We start from the raw sequence: 20,816 nt of genomic DNA on the forward strand, positions 1-20,816 counted from the left end.
CTCTGTTTGTCCCTCACCACTTGCCTTCCTGTGGTGTCCCTCTCTGTTTGTCCCTCACCACTTGCCTTCCTGTGGTGTCCCTCTCTGTTTGTCCCTCACCACTTGCCTTCCTGTGGTGTCCCTCTCTGTTTGTCCCTCACCACTTGCCCCCCAGTAGTGTCCTTGTCTGTTCTTTGTCCCTCACCACTTGTCTAAATTGATGGGTCATGTGAAAGAGCGGCTATAACCACATCTAGCTAAGTGAATAGCTCCCTGAGGAGAAGGAAGGGAAGTACTGGTTGTATAAATGGACTTCCATGTTTCTCTTGTGTTTGTTTCCAACTGTTAAGAAACGTTGTTTATCAAAGCAGTTAGTTGGTTGGGTTCTACGGCTACGTGACTGGGAAAGTTGTCTGTCCTGCACACGTTTATAAACCTTAGTATTGACTGTCTATCATAGGGCTCCGTAGAGAACCCTGACTGGCTGTTTGTCCATCATAGGGCTCCGTAGAGAACCCTGACTGGCTGTTTGTCCATCATAGGGCTCCGTAGAGGACCCTGACTGGCTGTTTGTCCATCATAGGGCTCCGTAGAGGACCCTGACTGGCTGTTTGTCCATCATAGGGCTCCGTAGAGAACCCTGACTGGCTGTTTGTCCATCATAGGGCTCCGTAGAGAACCCTGGTTGGCTGTTTGTCCATCATAGGGCTCCGTAGGGAACCCTGACTGGCTGTTTGTCCATCATAGGGCTCCGTAGAGAACCCTGACTGGCTGTTTGTCCATCATAGGGCTCCGTAGAGAACCCTGACTGGCTGTTTGTCATCATAGGGCTCCGTAGAGGACCCTGACTGACTGTTTGTCCATCATAGGGCTCCGTAGAGAACCCTGACTGGCTGTTTGTCCATCATAGGGCTCCGTAGAGAACCCTGACTGGCTGTTTGTCCATCATAGGGCTCCGTAGAGAACCCTGACTGGCTGTTTGTCCATCATAGGGCTCCGTAGAGAACCCTGACTGGCTGTTTGTCCATCATAGGGCTCCGTAGAGAACCCTGACTGGCTGTTTGTCCATCATAGGGCTCCGTAGAGAACCCTGGCTGGCTGTTTGTCCATCATAGGGCTCCGTAGGGAACCCTGACTGGCTGTTTGTCCATCATAGGGCTCCGTAGAGAACCCTGACTGGCTGTTTGTCCATCATAGGGCTCCGTAGAGGACCCTGACTGGCTGTTTGTCCATCATAGGGCTCCGTAGAGAACCCTGACTGGCTGTTTGTCCATCATAGGGCTCCGTAGAGGACCCTGACTGACTGTTTGTCCATCATAGGGCTCCGTAGAGAACCCTGACTGGCTGTTTGTCCATCATAGGGCTCCGTAGAGAACCCTGACTGGCTGTTTGTCCATCATAGGGCTCCGTAGAGGACCCTGACTGGCTGTTTGTCCATCATAGGGCTCCGTAGAGGACCCTGACTGGCTGTTTGTCCATCATAGGGCTCCGTAGAGAACCCTGACTGGCTGTTTGTCCATCATAGGGCTCCGTAGAGGACCCTGACTGGCTGTTTGTCCATCATAGGGCTCCGTAGAGGACCCTGACTGGCTGTTTGTCCATCATAGGGCTCCGTAGATGACCCTGACTGGCTGTTTGTCCATCATAGGGCTCCGTAGAGGACCCTGACTGGCTGTTTGTCCATCATAGGGCTCCGTAGAGGACCCTGGCTGGCTGTTTGTCCATCATAGGGCTCCGTAGAGGACCCTGGCTGGCTGTTTGTCCATCATAGGGCTCCGTAGAGAACCCTGGCTGGCTGTTTGTCCATCATAGGGCTCCGTAGGGAACCCTGACTGGCTGTTTGTCCATCATAGGGCTCCGTAGAGAACCCTGACTGGCTGTTTGTCCATCATAGGGCTCCGTAGAGGACCCTGACTGGCTGTTTGTCCATCATAGGGCTCCGTAGAGAACCCTGACTGGCTGTTTGTCCATCATAGGGCTCCGTAGAGGACCCTGACTGGCTGTTTGTCCATCATAGGGCTCCGTAGAGAACCCTGACTGACTGTTTGTCCATCATAGGGCTCCGTAGAGAACCCTGCGGACTGTTTGTCCATCATAGGGCTCCGTAGAGAACCCTGACTGACTGTTTGTCCATCATAGGGCTCCGTAGAGAACCCTGCGGACTGTTTGTCCATCATAGGGCTCCGTAGAGAACCCTGACTGACTGTTTGTCCATCATAGGGCTCCGTAGAGAACCCTGCGGACTGTTTGTCCATCATAGGGCTCCGTAGAGAACCCTAACTCTGTCAATGTATTTGTTTTGTATGTTTCTACATGTTGATCTTGGTAGAGTTTTATTACGTGTCGAAGCAAGTGATGTTGGTTGGGTTCTAGTGGTACATGACTGGGAAGATGACTGGGAGCTTATCTCTCACTGTTTGGTCCTCCCTGTTCCACACTACATTTAGTTTTTAATGTTTGTTCACAGTAAAAATATTGCCTTTCTATTTATCAGTTATTAAGCTACTGATTGCTAATCGAACTCCCGGCCTACTGATCGAGGATCAATAATTAGAGTACTGATTTTGTGAATCAACGTTTGTGGACCGGGCCTGTGTTGTGACCGGACTGGGTCAGAGGCCTTGTGGACCGGGCCTGTGTTGTGACCGGACTGGGTCAGAGGCCTTGTGGACCGGGCCTGTGTTGTGACCGGACTGGGTCAGAGGCCTTGTGGACCGGGCCTGTGTTGTGACCGGACTGGGTCAGAGGCCTTGTGGACCGGGCCTGTGTTGTGACCGGACTGGGTCAGAGGCCTTGTGGACCGGGCCTGTGTTGTGACCGGACTGGGTCAGAGGCCTTGTGGACCGGGCCTGTGTTGTGACCGGACTGGGTCAGAGGCCTTGTGGACTGGGCCTCGGTCATCCATCTGACCAGTGATGCTCTGACACTTACAGGTCCAACTGATACCAGCAGAGACGCAGCGATGGTGAATCTGGCCCAGCTCAACGGACAAGAGGTCAATGTGTGTCACTATTTTCATACGATCAGTATTGACATCTCTCTAAGGCATTACTGACATGATTTGAGTGATGAAGGAAACGCGTTACAAACTAATCTGAAAAATGTAAATCTCTTGATGTCTTTTCCCCTCTCCTAGGGGGTGACCTCTATAAGCATGAAGGGGGCTTTTCGGGACGATCCTCTGGCTACCAGAAGTAAAGGTAACGAATTAAGTTATCACACCCCATGACTTTTTCCACATTTTGTTAGTCTGAATTTAGAATTGATAAAATGTAGGTTTTATGTCTCTGGCCTACACAATACCCCATAATGTCAGTGTGTTTATGTTTTGAGAATTTTTTTTGGGGGGGGGGGTTTAATATGGTAAATAACTATTCAATCCCATTGTTTTATGGCAAGTCTAAATAAGTTCAGGAGCAGAAATGAGCTCACATGGTGTGATATAAGTGTTTTGAACACTATTTGTTTACTGACTACCTCATCTCTGTACCCTGCTCATACAATTATCTGTATGGTCCCTCAGTCGAGCAGTGAATTTCAAACCACAGATTCAACCACAAAGACCAGGGAGGTTTTCCAATGCCTTGCAAAGAAGGGCACCTATTGGTAGATGGGTAAAAAATAAACAGACATTGAATATCCCTTTGAGCATGGTGAAGTTATTAATTACACTTTAGATGGTGTATCAATACACCCAGTCACTACAAAGAGACAGGCGTTCTTCCTAACTTAGTTGCCGGAGAGGAAGGAAACCGCTCAGGGATTTCACCATCAGGTCAATGGTGACTTTAAAACAGTTACAGAGTTTAATGGATGTGATGGGAGGAAACTGAGGATGGATCAACAACATTGTAGTTACTCCACAATACTAACCTAAATGACAGAGAGAGAAAAAGAAGGAAGCCTGTACAGAATTAAAAACATTCCAAAAATAATGAACTTTTTGTCCTGAATACAAAGTGTTTATGTTTGGGACAAACCCATCCCTGACTACCACTCTCCATATGTCCAAGCATAGTGGTGGCTGGTTCAGTCTGCTTCCACCAGACACTGGGAGAGGAGTTCACCTTTCATCAGGACAATAAACCTAAAACAGAAGGCCAAATATACACTGATGTTGCTTACCAAGAAGACGGTGAATGTTCCTGAGTGACCTAGTAACACGTTTGACTTAAATCGGCTTGAAAATCTATGGCAAGACTTGAAAATTGATTGTCTAGCAATGATCAACAACCAACTTGACAGAGTTTGAAGATGTATTTTTTTAATGTGCAAATATTGTACAATCCAGGTGTGTAAAGCTCTTAGAGACTTACCCAGAGACTCACAGCTGTAATCGCTGCCAAAGGTGCTCCTACATGTATTGCACCAGAGGTGTGAGTACTTACGTATATGAGATCTCTGCATTTTATTTTCAATACATTTGCAAACATATCAAAAAAATACTTTACGGGGTATTGTGTGTGAGATCTATGTAATCCATTTTAAATTCAGGCTATAACACAACAATGTGAAATAATGTCAAGGGGTGTGAATACGATGTTGAAATGACTGAAGGTTTTAGTTTCCTGGTAGTTCCCGGATGTTACTCTTAGGAAACTCTGTTACTCTCTCACTTCCTGTTTCCCCTCCGTGTAGAACATGATCTGATTGTTTTGAAAACCCAGAAAAGGAGAGCAGAGTTTTTTCATCAGAAAGGTAACAGTCGATGTCTGTCGCCAGGCTTTGTAGGTGTTGGCTGGGGCTTGTGTTGGTTTATATTAAATTAGTCATTAAGCCGTCTTTGCGTTTTGCTTTGTGGCTGAAATAGCTCAACACTGGCGCCGCTTGTTTGGCCTCGATTCTGCTGCTCATATATATTGAACACAAATATTAAGGCAACGATTTTACTAATTTTAGTTCATATATAAGGAAATCAAATGTATTAGTTTCTAATCGATGGATTTCACATGACTGGGAATACAGAGAAGCTTTAGTTGGTCACATATACCTCTCCCGGTTACCGTGGGAGACGGACCTCTCCCGGTTACCGTGGGAGACGGACCTCTCCCGGTTACCGTGGGAGACGGACCTCTCCCGGTTACCGTGGGAGACGGACCTCTCCCGGTTACCGTGGGAGACGGACCTCTCCCGGTTACCATGGGAGACGGACCTCTCCCGGTTACCGTGGGAGACGGACCTCTCCCGGTTACCGTGGGAGACGGACCTCTCCCGGTTACCGTGGGAGACGGACCTCTCCCGGTTACCGTGGGAGACGGACCTCTCCCGGTTACCGTGGGAGACGGACCTCTCCCGGTTACCCGCTCTGTTACCGGAGCGGGCCACTGGTAGTGTCATAACGCAGCTCTTTCCCCTCAGCTTCACCAGGAGTCAGCTCTATGGTCTACCTATGTGGTGAGTGTGTGTGTGCTCAGCTTCACCAGGAGTCAGCTCTATGGTCTACCTATGTGGTGAGTGTGTGTGTGTTCAGCTTCACCAGGAGTCAGCTCTATGGTCTACCTATGTGGTGAGTGTGTGTGTGTTCAGCTTCACCAGGAGTCAGCTCTATGGTCTACCTATGTGGTGAGTGTGTGTGTGTTCAGCTTCACCAGGAGTCAGCTCTATGGTCTACCTATGTGGTGAGTGTGTGTGTGCTCAGCTTCACCAGGAGTCAGCTCTATGGTCTACCTATGTGGTGAGTGTGTGTGTTCAGCTTCACCAGGAGTCAGCTCTATGGTCTACCTATGTGGTGAGTGTGTGTGCTCAGTATCTGGACCATATCTCCCAGGCAGCTCTGTGATTCGTTGATTACTACCTAGTCAGTGTGTGTGAATGTCAGCTGATTGGAGCTGTGGTTTGAGATCATCCAGAAGGCTCTGTTGGGTCCTTGGTTTGCAGTGCTCTCTGATTCATCCAGAAGGCTCTATTGGGTCCTTGGTTTGCAGTGCTCTCTGATTCATCCAGAAGGCTCTGTTGGGTCCTTGGTTTGCAGTGCTCTGATTCATCCAGAAGGTTCTGTTGGGGTCCTTGGTTTGCAGTGCTCTGATTCATCCAGAAGGTTCTGTTGGGGTCCTTGGTTTGCAGTGCTCTCTGATTCATCCAGAAGGTTCTGTTGGGTCCTTGGTTTGCAGTGCTCTCTGATTCATCCAGAAGGTTCTGTTGGGGTCCTTGGTTTGCAGTGCTCTGATTCATAAATAGAATGATGATAAATGGGGTGATATAAGTGAGCCCGATTTGGGGAAACATTTATTCTCACATTGGCTGACTGTTAACACACTCTTTCTTCCCCCTCTCTCTCTCTCTGTTAGGAGGATCGGCGTCTGCAATATCTGATGTAAGTCACAGGAACAAGATGGGGGAACAGTGTCTCTTAAGGTTGTGTGTGTTGTGACTGAGTATTGTGGGCGGGTGGGGTGTGTGTGTGTGTGGTCATATTCTGGGTTGTCCTCCAGCTCCAGGTGCCGTCCCTCAGCACCTCCCCCTCCAGTTGGTCCTGGGACCCCGAGGAAGAGAGGAGGAGGCAGGAGAAGTGGCAGGAGGAGCAGGAGTGTATCCTACAGGTCAGGATGACATACAGCCCACTTAGCCTGGAACCCACACTGAGTAAATACCACTGCAGGTCAGGAAGACCATACAGCCCTCTTAGCCTGGATCCCACACTGAGTAAATACCACTGCAGGTCAGGAAGACATACAGCCCTCTTAGCCTGGAACCCACACTGAGTAAATACCACTGCAGGTCAGGAAGACATACAGCCCTCTTAGCCTGGAACCCACACTGAGTAAATACCACTGCAGGTCAGGAAGACATACAGCCCACTTAGCCTGGAACCCACACTGAGTAAATACCACTGCAGGTCAGGAAGACATACAGTCCTCTTAGCCTGGAACCCACACTGAGTAAATACCACTGCTCTTTCTCTTCAGTGGAACTGCTTCCATTGGAACCGTTCGTGCCCGTGTCTGTTATGATAAAACGTGCCAATTCTGGGCTAAACTTACCTGTAGTCTGAGAGAATGCTGATTGGACAGTTTACTTGTCTTGTTGCGATGTTGTACAGGAGAAGTACCGGCAGGACCAGAAGAGGCTGGATGCTGAGTGGCAGCAGGCCCAGGAGGAGGCAGGGGTGGAGGGATACAGGCAGGCTGAGGTGACCCCTGATCCTCTACCGTCCAGAGGCATCGTGGGAAATGTAGTCCCTTGTGTCAAATCCTCCACACCGAACATGGAGAGCTCAGGAGAGATGACCGACGGGATCGCTAGCCTTGCCAGTCCTCAGCCAGTCTTGAGCCAGCCCATGCCCCCTGTTGCCCGTGTGGCATCCAATCAAAAGAAGGAAGACGTTTTCGACGGGGGAAGAAGGGAGGAGCCTCATCCTCAAGAAGGGAGGAGCCTGGAAGAAGAGACGGATGGCCTGGCAGAAGGAGATAACTGGTAAGACCACATCTTTGTTGTTATTTAGTTCTAGTGGTGATGTTTAAAGGCATCCCTCTGCCCAGTGGCACTACGGCCCTGTTCAAGAGAACCAAATCCTTGATGCATTGTGGGTCAATTGTGACTGACTTATCTACAAATAATGACTAGTTTATGAATTCAAGGTGATTTGTGGACCAGTCAGTCACAACTTGCTGGCTGCTGTCAAACAATCAAAGTCTGCAAATTGACTCTGCTGTGATGTCCTGTCTTCTCGCCCTGCCCTCTGTCTTCTCGCCCTGCCCTCTGTCTTCTCGCCCTGCCCTCTGTCTTCTCGCCCTGCCCTCTGTCTTCTCGCCCTGCCCTCTGTCTTCTCGCCCTCCCCTCTGTCTTCTCGCCCTCTCCTCTGTCTTCTCGCCCTCTCCTCTGTCTTCTCGCCCTCTCCTCTGTCTTCTCGCCCTGCCCTCTGTCTTCTCGCCCTGCCCTCTGTCTTCTTGCCCTGGCTGCCTCCTCTGCTGCCTCTGCGTCCAGGTCTGGGGACTGCTATGGTTTCACCCAGCTATCTATAGCTGACAGGTCAGTCAGTACTAGAGACTGCTATGTTTTCACCCAGCTAGGGGGCTTGGGAGTGCACCTTTGCGATGGTAAACTGTCAATGAATCATGTGGTGATATTTGTATGTCAATCACCTTGATGCTTGTATGACTAGTTGTGCTCAGTGTTTGTATGTGTGGGTACTGCAGGGTGATGTGTTTGTATGTGTGAGTACTGCAGGGTGATGTGTGAGTACTGCAGGGTGATGTGTGAGTACTGCAGGGTGATGTGTGAGTACTGCAGGGTGATGTGTGAGTACTGCAGGGTGATGTGTGAGTACTGCAGGGTGATGTGTGAGTACTGCAGGGTGATGTGTGAGTACTGCAGGGTGATGTGTGAGTACTGCAGGGTGATGTGTGAGTACTGCAGGGTGATGTGTGAGTACTGCAGGGTGATGTGTGAGTACTGCAGGGTGATGTGTGAGTACTGCAGGGTGATGTGTGAGTACTGCAGGGTGATGTGTGAGTACTGCAGGGTGATGTGTGAGTACTGCAGGGTGATGTGTGAGTACTGCAGGGTGATGTGTGAGTACTGCAGGGTGATGTGTGAGTACTGCAGGGTGATGTCTTGTATAACCTGACTGACTTATGTGTTTGTTGGATCAGGATGAAATCCAAGTCCTTCCCGTCGTTGGAGGGTTTCCACAGACAGGAGGTGAAAGGTCAGCCTCTACTGTTGACTATCCCTCTGTTTAATGAGTGGACTCCCCATTCCAAACCCAGCCTTGATGCACTTTACACCATGTTGGTCAAATCTAACCGGTCCTCTCATTTAGCCGAGGCCCATGGAGACGGGGGAGGGGCGGGTAATGACTCTAACCGGTCATCTCATTTATCCTAGGCCCATGGGGGAGGGGCGGGTAATGACTCTAACCGGTCCTCTCATTTAGCCGAGGCCCATGGAGACGGGGGAGGGGCGGGTAATGACTCTAACCAGTCCTCTCATTTAGCCGAGGCCCAGGGAGACGGGGGAGGGTAATGACTGTCCTCACCTTTCTATATTGTGATAGAGGGGTTTGTTTTCACCTATTGGTCCTGTTGGAATAATATTCTTCACTCATTGGACAATGCTCAAATGACTGTCCTTCTTTATTGGTCTTGCTGTAGTAACTATGGTCTGATTGGTTATACTGTCGTGACTCTGCTCTCTGGTTGGTTATTAGGCGGTACCGGGGAGGTCGCTAGGAGGAAGCCTGGTCAGAGCATGTCGGTAGTAGAGGCTGAGAGGCAACAGATCCTGGAGGAGATGAGGAAGAGGACGGCTCTGCTGACCGACAACAGCTGGATACGACAACGCTCCACCTCTGACAACAAACAACCAACTAACCGGCGAGGGCCAATGAGGAGGTATGAGGAAACCCGTTAACCGGCGAGGGCCAATGAGGAGGTATGAGGGGGGGGTGGGTGTCAACCCCTTAACCGGCGAGGGCCAATGAGGAGGTAGGAGGCAACCCCTTAACCGGCGAGGGCCAATGAGGAGGTATGAGGAAACCCGTTAACCGGCGAGGGCCAATGAGGAGGTATGAGGGGGGGGTGGGTGTCAACCCCTTAACCGGCGAGGGCCAATGAGGAGGTAGGAGGCAACCCCTTAACCGGCGAGGGCCAATGAGGAGGTATGAGGAAACCCGTTAACCGGCGAGGGCCAATGAGGAGGTATGAGGGGGGGGTGGGTGTCAACCCCTTAACCGGCGAGGGCCAATGAGGAGGTAGGAGGCAACCCCTTAACCGGCGAGGGCCAATGAGGAGGTAGGAGGGGGGGGTGGGTGTCAACCCCTTAACCGGCGAGGGCCAATGAGGAGGTAGGAGGCAACCCCTTAACCGGCGAGGGCCAATGAGGAGGTATGAGGGGGGGGTGGGTGTCAACCCCTTAACCGGTGAGGGCCAATGAGGAGGTATGAGGGGGGGGTGGGTGTCAACCCCTTAACCGGCGAGGGCCAATGAGGAGGTAGGAGGAAACCCGTTAACCGGCGAGGGCCAATGAGGAGGTATGAGGGGGGGGTGGGTGTCAACCCCTTAACCGGTGAGGGCCAATGAGGAGGTATGAGGGGGGGGTGGGTGTCAACCCCTTAACCGGTGAGGGCCAATGAGGAGGTATGAGGGGGGGGTGGGTGTCAACCCCTTAACCGGTGAGGGCCAATGAGGAGGTAGGAGGGGGGGTGGGAGGCAACCAGTTAACCGGCGAGGGCCAATGAGGTAGGAGGGGTGTGTCAACCCATTAACCGGCGAAGACCAATGAGGTAGGAGGGGTGTGTCAACCCATTAACCGGCGAAGGCCAATGAGGTAGGAGGGGTGTGTCAACCCATTAACCGGCGAAGGCCAATGAGGTAGGAGGGGTGTGTCAACCCATTAACCGGCGAAGGCCAATGAGGTAGGAGGGGTGTGTCAACCCATTAACCGGCGAAGGCCAATGAGGTAGGAGGGGTGTGTCAACCCATTAACCGGCGAAGGCCAATGAGGTAGGAGGGGTGTGTCAACCCATTAACCGGCGAAGGCCAATGAGGTAGGAGGGGTGTGTCAACCCATTAACCGGCGAAGGCCAATGAGGTAGGAGGGGTGTGTCAACCCATTAACCGGCGAGGGCCAATGAGTTAGGAGGGGTGTGTCAACCCATTAACCGGCGAGGGCCAATGAGGTAGGAGGGGGTGTGCCATTTGTAACGTACCCCTCTCTCTCTCTACGTGACCTGTTATCTGACCTCTCCATCTGACCTCTCGGCAGGTACGACTCTCTGGACAACCTTCCCTCCTCTTCCTCCCTGCTCTCTAACCCCCAACGCCCCCACTCCTCCCTGGGTTTCTCCGCCCCGTACCACCCCCCCTCCTCCCGGCACAGCATGGGTGGGGCCCTGGGGGGTTACTCCAACGGGACCCAGAAACACAGCCCTACCTGGCCCCGCCCCTTCAGCACGTCTTCCACCCCACCCAACACCGGAGAGGAACCCGCCACCGGCCAATCACGACCCGTCTCACAGCAGCACGACCGGTAATGGACCAATTAGGACTTGCGCTGTGTGTTGTATGTTTTAAAATGTACAGTTAATTCTGAAAGTATTCAGATCCCATGACTTTGTTACATTACAGACTTGTTCAAAAATGTATTAATTTTTTCCCCTCATTAATCTACACACAATACCCCAAAATGACAGACATTTTTTGCACGTTTATTAAGAAAATATATATATTTACATAAGTTTTCAGACCCTTTACTCAGTACTTTGTTGAAGCATCGTTGGCAGCGATTACAGCCTCGAGTCTTCTTGGGTATGACAAGAGAGCTGTCCCGAAGCCACTGCTGCGTTGTCTTGGCGGTGTGAACTTTCACCCCATTTTGGAGCAGATTTTCAAGAAGGATCTCTCTGTACTTTGCTTCGTTCATCTTTGCCTCGATCCTGACTAGTCTCCAAGTCCCTGCCGCTGATAAACATCCCCACCACCATGCTTCACCATAGGGATGGTGCCAGGTTTCCTTCAGACGTGACGCTTGGCATTCAGGCCAAAGAGTTCAATCTTGGTTCCATCAGATCAGAGAATCTTGTTTCTAATGGTCTGAGAGTCCTTTAGGTGCCTTTTGGCAAACTCTAATCGGACTGTCAGGTGACTTTTACTGAGGAGTGGCTTCTGTCTGGCCACTCTACCATAAAGGCCTGATTGGTTGAGTGCTGCAGAGATGGTTGTCCTTCTGGAAGGTTCTCCCATCTCCACAGAGGAACTCTAGAGCTCTGTCAGAGTGACCATCGGGTTCTTGGTCACCTCCCTGACCAAGGCCCTTCTCACCTGATGGCTCAGTTTGGCCGGGCTGCCAGCTCTAGGAAACGTCTTGGTGGTTCCAAACTTCTTCCATTTAAGAATGATTGAGGCCACTGTGTTCTTGGGGACCTTCAATGCTGCAGAAATGTTTTGGTACTCTCCCCCAGTTCTGTGCCTTGACACAATCCTGTCTCGGCGCTCTACGGACATTTTTTTCAACCTCATGGCTTGGTTTTTGCTCCGACATGCACTGTGGGACCTTATATAGACAGGTGTGTGCCTTTTCAAATCATGTCCAATCAATTGAATTTACCACAGGTGGACTCCAATCAATTTCTTGAAACATCTCAATGATGATCAATGGAAACAGGATGCACCTGAGCTCAATGTAGAGTCTCATAGTAAAGGGTCTGAATACTTATGTAATGTGCCTAAAAACTTGTGTTCACTTTGTCATGATGGGGTCTTGTGATGTCATTATGGGGTCTTGTGATGTCATTATGGGGTCTTGTGATGTCATTATGGGGTCTTGTGATGTCATTATGGGGTCTTGTGTTTAGATTGAGGAAGAAATAATTTAATCTATTTTAGAATAAGGCTGTAACGTAACAAAATGTTAAGTTCCAGTGCTGTAGTCTCCTCATACAGTCTGATCCCAGAGAGGAGAATGAGGGGTGACTTAGCATTAGTAATGAGGATGGATGCATGATGAACAGAGTCCATTCTCTGGAACAGAACAGGCTTCATGCTTGAACAATAAGTCCTCATAACACATTAGACAGAAGGGACTTTATGCAAAAATAAAAACCCAATTTCAGTTGTTATCTTCCTGGTGAACTTGTAGCTCATCGTCCAGCTACATACCAATGCATTTGTAGGAAGACACCTTTTCAATGGACGTTCCCCCAAACCTTGTGGATCAGTCTGGTCCCTCTGCGATCCCTCCCTCTCATCTTACCCCCAGACCTTGTGGATCAGTCTCTCTGTGATCTCTCTCATCTTACCCCCAGACCTTGTGGATCAGTCTCTCTGTGATCTCTCTCTCTCATCCTGTTTGTTTCTTACTGTGTGTTCCTGATCCCTCTCTCTCTGCAGAGTGCTGACTTCTCGTCAGGTGTGTTCAGTGTGTGTGTGTCCTATGGGCAGAGGGGCTGCCATGGTCATTGAGACCCTGAACCTCTGCTTCCACCTGGCCTGTTTCCAGGTGAGAGTCTGGACCTCATTCACCTGGTTGGAGGAGAGGTCCTCTACAAACCTGTCAGCACACTCAATGACCCTTCACAGCATGAGCTAATGGGCCCTGTAGCAGACTGACTGACTGGCTTCACCTGGGCACTGTAGCAGACTGACTGACTGGCTTCACCTGGGCACTGTAGCAGACTGACTGACTGACTGACTGGCTTCACCTGGGCACTGTAGCAGACTGACTGACTGACTGACTGACTGGCTTCACCTGGGCACTGTAGCAGACTGACTGACTGACTGGCTTCACCTGGGCACTGTAGCAGACTGACTGACTGACTGGCTTCACCTGGGCACTGTAGCAGACTGACTGACTGACTGGCTTCACCTGGGCACTGTAGCAGACTGACTGACTGACTGGCTTCACCTGGGCACTGTAGCAGACTGACTGACTGACTGACTGGCTTCACCTGGGCACTGTAGCAGACTGACTGACTGACTGGCTTCACCTGGGCACTGTAGCAGACTGACTGACTGACTGGCTTCACCTGGGCACTGTAGCAGACTGACTGACTGACTGGCTTCACCTGGGCACTGTAGCTGACTGACTGACTGACTTTTCTTCACCTGGGCACTGTAGCTGACTGACTGACTGACTGGCTTCACCTGGGCACTGTAGCTGACTGACTGACTGACTGGCTTCACCTGGGCACTGTAGCAGACTGACTGACTGACTGGCTTCACCTGGGCCCTGTAGCAGACTGACTGACTGACTGGCTTCACCTGGGCCCTGTAGCAGACTGACTGACTGACTGGGCCCTGTAGCAGACTGACTGACTGGCTTCACCTGGGCACTGTAGCAGACTGACTGACTGGCTTCACCTGGGCACTGTAGCAGACTGACTGACTGACTGGCTTTACCTGGGCACTGTAGCTGACTGACTGACTGGCTTTACCTGGGCACTGTAGCAGACTGACTGACTGACTGGCTTTACCTGGGCACTGTAGCAGACTGACTGACTGACTGGCTTCACCTGGGCACTGTAGCAGACTGACTGACTGACTGGCTTCACCTGGGCCCTGTAGCAGACTGACTGACTGGCTTCACCTGGGCCCTGTAGCAGACTGACTGACTGGCTTCACCTGGGCCCTGTAGCAGACTGACTGACTGGCTTCACCTGGGCCCTGTAGCAGACTGACTGACTGGCTTCACCTGGGCCCTGTAGCAGACTGACTGACTGGCTTCACCTGGGCACTGTAGCAGACAGACTGACTGACTGGCTTCACCTGGGCACTGTAGCAGACTGACTGACTGACTGGCTTCACCTGGGCACTGTAGCAGACTGACTGACTGACTGGCTTCACCTGGGCACTGTAGCAGACTGACTGACTGGCTTCACCTGGGCACTGTAGCAGACTGACTGACTGGCTTCACCTGGGCACTGTAGCAGTCTGACTGACTGACTGGCTTCACCTGGGCACTGTAGCAGACTGACTGACTGACTGGCTTCACCTGGGCACTGTAGCAGACTGACTGACTGACTGGCTTCACCTGGGCACTGTAGCAGACTGACTGACTGACTGGCTTCACCTGGGCACTGTAGCAGACTGACTGACTGACTGGCTTCACCTGGGCACTGTAGCAGACTGACTGACTGACTGGCTTCACCTGGGCACTGTAGCAGACTGACTGACTGACTGGCTTCACCTGGGCACTGTAGCAGACTGACTGACTGACTGGCTTCACCTGGGCACTGTAGCAGACTGAATGACTGACTGGCTTCACCTGGGCACTGTAGCAGACTGACTGACTGGCTTCACCTGGGCCCTGTAGCAGACTGACTGACTGGCTTCACCTGGGCCCTGTAGCAGACTGACTGACTGGCTTCACCTGGGCACTGTAGCAGACTGACTGACTGACTGGCTTCACCTGGGCACTGTAGCAGACTGACTGGCTTCACCTGGGCACTGTAGCAGACTGACTGACTGACTGGCTTTACCTGGGCACTGTAGCAGACTGACTGACTGACTGGCTTTACCTGGGCACTGTAGCAGACTGACTGACTGACTGGCTTCACCTGGGCACTGTAGCAGACTGACTGACTGACTGGCTTCACCTGGGCACTGTAGCAGACTGACTGACTGACTGGCTTCACCTGGGCACTGTAGCAGACTGACTGACTGACTGGCTTCACCTGGGCACTGTAGCAGACTGACTGACTGACTGGCTTCACCTGGGCACTGTAGCAGACTGACTGACTGACTGGCTTCACCTGGGCACTGTAGCAGACTGACTGACTGACTGGCTTCACCTGGGCACTGTAGCAGACTGACTGACTGACTGGCTTCACCTGGGCACTGTAGCAGACTGACTGACTGACTGACTGGCTTCACCTGGGCACTGTAGCAGACTGACTGACTGACTGGCTTCACCTGGGCACTGTAGCAGACTGACTGACTGACTGGCTTCACCTGGGCACTGTAGCAGACTGACTGACTGACTGACTGGCTTCACCTGGGCACTGTAGCAGACTGACTGACTGACTGACTGGCTTCACCTGGGCACTGTAGCAGACTGACTGACTGACTGGCTTCACCTGGGCACTGTAGCAGACTGACTGACTGACTGGCTTCACCTGGGCACTGTAGCAGACTGACTGACTGACTGGCTTCACCTGGGCACTGTAGCAGACTGACTGACTGACTGACTGGCTTCACCTGGGCACTGTAGCAGACTGACTGACTGACTGACTGGCTTCACCTGGGCACTGTAGCAGACTGACTGACTGACTGGCTTCACCTGGGCACTGTAGCAGACTGACTGACTGACTGACTGACTGGCTTCACCTGGGCACTGTAGCAGACTGACTGACTGACTGACTGACTGGCTTCACCTGGGCACTGTAGCAGACTGACTGACTGACTGACTGACTGGCTTCACCTGGGCACTGTAGCAGACTGACTGACTGACTGACTAGCTTCACCTGGGCACTGTAGCAGACTGACTGACTGACTGACTAGCTTCACCTGGGCACTGTAGCAGACTGACTGACTGACTGACTAGCTTCACCTGGGCACTGTAGCAGACTGACTGACTGACTGACTGGCTTCACCTGGGCACTGTAGCAGACTGACTGACTGACTGACTGGCTTCACCTGGGCACTGTAGCAGACTGACTGACTGACTGACTGACTGGCTTCACCTGGGCACTGTAGCAGACTGACTGACTGACTGACTGGCTTCACCTGGGCACTGTAGCAGACTGACTGACTGACTGGCTTCACCTGGGCACTGTAGCAGACTGACTGACTGACTGACTGGCTTCACCTGGGCACTGTAGCAGACTGACTGACTGACTGACTGGCTTCACCTGGGCACTGTAGCAGACTGACTGACTGACTGACTGGCTTCACCTGGGCACTGTAGCAGACTGACTGACTGACTGACTGGCTTCACCTGGGCACTGTAGCAGACTGACTGACTGACTGACTGGCTTCACCTGGGCACTGTAGCAGACTGACTGACTGACTGACTGGCTTCACCTGGGCACTGTAGCAGACTGACTGACTGACTGACTGGCTTCACCTGGGCACTGTAGCAGACTGACTGACTGACTGACTGGCTTCACCTGGGCACTGTAGCAGACTGACTGACTGACTGACTGGCTTCACCTGGGCACTGTAGCAGACTGACTGACTGACTGACTGGCTTCACCTGGGCACTGTAGCAGACTGACTGACTGACTGACTGGCTTCACCTGGGCACTGTAGCAGACTGACTGACTGACTGACTGGCTTCACCTGGGCACTGTAGCAGACTGACTGACTGACTGACTGGCTTCACCTGGGCACTGTAGCAGACTGACTGACTGACTGGCTTCACCTGGGCACTGTAGCAGACTGACTGACTGACTGGCTTCACCTGGGCACTGTAGCAGACTGACTGACTGACTGGCTTCACCTGGGCACTGTAGCAGACTGACTGACTGACTGACTGGCTTCACCTGGGCACTGTAGCAGACTGACTGACTGACTGACTGGCTTCACCTGGGCACTGTAGCAGACTGACTGACTGACTGACTGGCTTCACCTGGGCACTGTAGCAGACTGACTGACTGACTGACTGGCTTCACCTGGGCACTGTAGCAGACTGACTGACTGACTGACTGGCTTCACCTGGGCACTGTAGCAGACTGACTGACTGACTGACTGGCTTCACCTGGGCACTGTAGCAGACTGACTGACTGACTGACTGGCTTCACCTGGGCACTGTAGCAGACTGACTGACTGACTGACTGACTGGCTTCACCTGGGCACTGTAGCAGACTGACTGACTGACTGGCTTCACCTGGGCACTGTAGCAGACTGACTGACTGGCTGGCTTCACCTGGGCAATGTAGCAGACTGACTGACTGACTGGCTTCACCTGGGCACTGTAGCAGACTGACTGACTGACTGGCTTCACCTGGGCACTGTAGCAGACTGACTGACTGACTGACTGGCTTCACCTGGGCACTGTAGCAGACTGACTGACTGACTGACTGGCTTCACCTGGGCACTGTAGCAGACTGACTGACTGACTGACTGGCTTCACCTGGGCACTGTAGCAGACTGACTGACTGACTGACTGGCTTCACCTGGGCACTGTAGCAGACTGACTGACTGGCTTCACCTGGGCACTGTAGCAGACTGACTGACTGGCTGGCTTCACCTGGGCACTGTAGCAGACTGACTGACTGGCTGGCTTCACCTGGGCACTGTAGCAGACTGACTGACTGGCTGGCTTCACCTGGGCACTGTAGCAGACTGACTGACTGGCTGGCTTCACCTGGGCACTGTAGCAGACTGACTGACTGGCTGGCTTCACCTGGGCACTGTAGCAGACTGACTGGCTGGCTGGCTTCACCTGGGCACTGTAGCTGACTGACTGGCTTCACCTACTTATCTTCTTCCATGACAGAATTCATGTCCTGCTTCTGCTCACTGTCTGTTCTAACTGTATGGAGGGTTGTTGACGTCTGACAGGAATCCATGAGGTCACTGCTCACTGTCTGTTCTAACTGTATGGAGGGTTGTTGACGTCTGACAGGAATCCATGAGGTCACTGCTCACTGTCTGTTCTAACTGTATGGAGGGTTGTTGACGTCTGACAGGAATCCATGAGGTGTCACCTTTCTTTGCTTTTCCTTGTTTTCTCCCTGCCTCACCCTCTTAACACTCTCCACGGTGGTAGGGCTGGTAATGCTAACTCTCTCTCCATGGTGGTAGGGCTGGTAATGCTAACTCTCTCTCCATGGTGGTAGGGCTGGTAATGCTAACTCTCTCTCCATGGTGGTAGGGCTGGTAATGCTAACTCTCTCTCCACGGTGGTAGGGCTGGTAATGCTAACTCTCTCTCCACGGTGGTAGGGCTGGTAATGCTAACTCTCTCTCCATGGTGGTAGGGCTGGTAATGCTAACAACTCTCTCCACGGTGGTAGGGCTGGTAATGCTAACTCTCCATGGTGGTAGGGCTGGTAATGCTAACTCTCTCTCCACGGTGGTAGGGCTGGTAATGCTAACTCTCTCTCCATGGTGGTAGGGCTGGTAATGCTAACTCTCTCTCCATGGTGGTAGGGCTGGTAATGCTAACTCTCCATGGTGGTAGGGCTGGTAATGCTAACTCTCTCTCCACGGTGGTAGGGCTGGTAATGCTAACTCTCTCTCCACGGTGGTAGGGCTGGTAATGCTAACTCTCTCTCCATGGTGGTAGGGCTGGTAATGCTAACTCCACGGTGGTAGGGCTGGTAATGCTAACTCTGACTCCACGGTGGTAGGGCTGGTAATGCTAACTCTCTCTCCACGGTGGTAGGGCTGGTAATGCTAACTCTGACTCCACGGTGGTAGGGCTGGTAATGCTAACTCTCTCTCCACGGTGGTAGGGCTGGTAATGCTAACTCTCTCTCCACGGTGGGAGGGCTGGTAATGCTAACTCTCTCTCCACGGTGGGAGGGCTGGTAATGCTAACTCTCTCTCTACGGTGGGAGGGCTGGTAATGCTAACTCTCTCTCCACGGTGGGAGGGCTGGTAATGCTAACTCTCTCTCTACGGTGGGAGGGCTGGTAATGCTAACTCTCTCTCTACGGTGGGAGGGCTGGTAATGCTAACTCTCTCTCCACGGTGGGAGGGCTGGTAATGCTAACTCTCTCTCCACGGTGGGAGGGCTGGTAATGCTAACTCTCTCTCCACGGTGGGAGGGCTGGTAATGCTAACTCTCTCTCCACGGTGGGAGGGCTGGTGACGCTAACTCTCTCTCCACGGTGGTAGGGCTAACATGCACTGCTTTGTTTACAGCGGGTTGCTGGATAATCACTGGTGGAATGAAGCTAATCACAGTCAGTGTTTTCGTTGATTCTCCTGATTCACAGTCCATCTTCTCCTCTCCCCCAGTGTGTGGACTGCAGGTGCCGACTTGGAGGGTCAGAGGTCAGAGCCCAGATCAGAATCAGTAACGGGAAGCCTTACTGTGACACCTGCTATATCCGACTCAAGTGTAAGTCATTTATACAGGACATACAGTAGTCCAATAAGAATCTCCCTCCACCCCTCCATGTATCCAAGTCCATTTTACTCTGTTAGTCGTTCTACTGATCCCCCTGCTCTGTCACTGCACCTTTTTAATGAGAACATACCTGACGTGAATATGATGAATGTCTATTTAGAGAAGGGCGGGACTGTCATTTTGGAAGTCCTAATACTCTGTAATTAGATGACGGGTCATTACTACATTTTAAGATTTACTTATTAGATCAGACATAGTCAGATGTTCTCTTTTTTGACTTTTCAGCCCACCTCGCCACCTCCCTGTGACCAGAATGCATTGCAGCAGATTGAGGAAGAGACGACGACAACACCCTCGAACACGACGGTGGACATCTTGACTATGACCTCGTGTTGACCGTATTTAGAGCTGGTTGACCTTTTTAGGGAACAATGCACCGATTTATACTATTGGCTGTGACTCAAATGGCTTCCTATTGGCTGTGACTCAAATGGCTTTCTATTCCCTACATAGTGCACTACGACCCATAGGCCTCTGGTCTAAAGTAGTGCACTATATAGGGAATAGGGTTCTATAGGCCTCTGGTCTAAAGTAGTGCACTATATAGGGAATAGGGTTCTAAAGGGCCCTGGTCTAAAGTAGTGCACTATATAGGGAATAGGGTTCTATAGGGTTCTATAGGGCCCTGGTCTAAAGTAGTGCACTATATAGGGAATAGGGTGCCGTTTGGGACACACCCTGTGTCTCTAAGATTCAGTTTTGGTGTTCTTCCTCGTTAATTAACTACTGTACTTGTCCACACGCCCTGTGTCTCTAAGATTCAGTTTTGGTGTAATCCTCGTTAATTAACTACTGTACTTGTCCACACGCCCTGTGTCTCTAAGATTCAGTTTTGGTGTTCTTCCTCGTTAATTAACTACTGTACTTGTCCCGTAGCTTTTAATATGCAATCGCTGGCTATCCACAAGAATAACTGGAGACGTGTAGTTAAGAGCTATAGGGAGTTTTAAATCACAATTGTACTTTTGGGATTTGTTTTTCTTGTTGACGAAGTAAATTGATAAATGAGCCTCTATTAAATGAATCTAATAAATGTGAGTATTGTATTTGACATACTTCTCTTTTGTGTTTTTCTTTGTAGACTATCTCTTATCTTAAAAAAAAAAAAGTTAGATCGTATTCTTTGTTTTGTTGAAATATGTTATTGAGATTTATTTTGTATTTTCTGGGGGGAGATGTCTGGTAGAGGGAGGTAGAGGGAGGTAGAGGGAGGTAGAGGGAGGTAGAGGGAGGTAGAGGGAGGTAGAGGGAGGTAGAGGGAGGTAGAGGGAGGTAGAGGGAGGTAGAGGGAGGTAGAGGGAGGTAGAGGGAGGTAGAGGGAGG

General features: G+C 51.4%; 1 protein-coding gene across 3 annotated transcripts in view; it reads left to right on the forward strand.

Annotated features, from left to right (window-relative positions):
* LOC129860025 (LIM domain only protein 7-like) overlaps positions 1–19,836 on the forward strand; it is a 65,212-nt gene extending 45,376 nt beyond the window's left edge. The window contains exons 17-29 of one of the 3 annotated variants that reach the window (XM_055930350.1): positions 2,913–2,974; positions 3,116–3,179; positions 4,618–4,677; positions 6,267–6,292; positions 6,411–6,518; positions 7,019–7,392; positions 7,903–7,947; positions 8,571–8,626; positions 9,128–9,311; positions 10,684–10,947; positions 12,807–12,915; positions 19,322–19,424; positions 19,719–19,836. In XM_055930350.1, the coding sequence (XP_055786325.1) occupies positions 2,913–2,974; positions 3,116–3,179; positions 4,618–4,677; positions 6,267–6,292; positions 6,411–6,518; positions 7,019–7,392; positions 7,903–7,947; positions 8,571–8,626; positions 9,128–9,311; positions 10,684–10,947; positions 12,807–12,915; positions 19,322–19,424; positions 19,719–19,741 (1,478 nt within the window). In that variant the 3' untranslated portion in view covers positions 19,742–19,836. Of the gene's footprint in view, positions 1–2,912; positions 2,981–3,115; positions 3,180–4,617; positions 4,678–6,266; positions 6,293–6,410; positions 6,519–7,018; positions 7,393–7,902; positions 7,948–8,570; positions 8,627–9,127; positions 9,312–10,683; positions 10,948–12,806; positions 12,916–19,321; positions 19,425–19,718 lie in introns of all 3 variants that reach the window. The other 2 variants (XM_055930351.1, XM_055930352.1) reach the window with 2 other exon arrangements.
* Positions 19,837–20,816: the final 980 nt, after the last annotated feature.

Source organism: Salvelinus fontinalis, chromosome 7 (assembly GCF_029448725.1).
Source record: "Salvelinus fontinalis isolate EN_2023a chromosome 7, ASM2944872v1, whole genome shotgun sequence".
In the NCBI taxonomy this organism is placed as follows: domain Eukaryota; kingdom Metazoa; phylum Chordata; class Actinopteri; order Salmoniformes; family Salmonidae; genus Salvelinus; species Salvelinus fontinalis.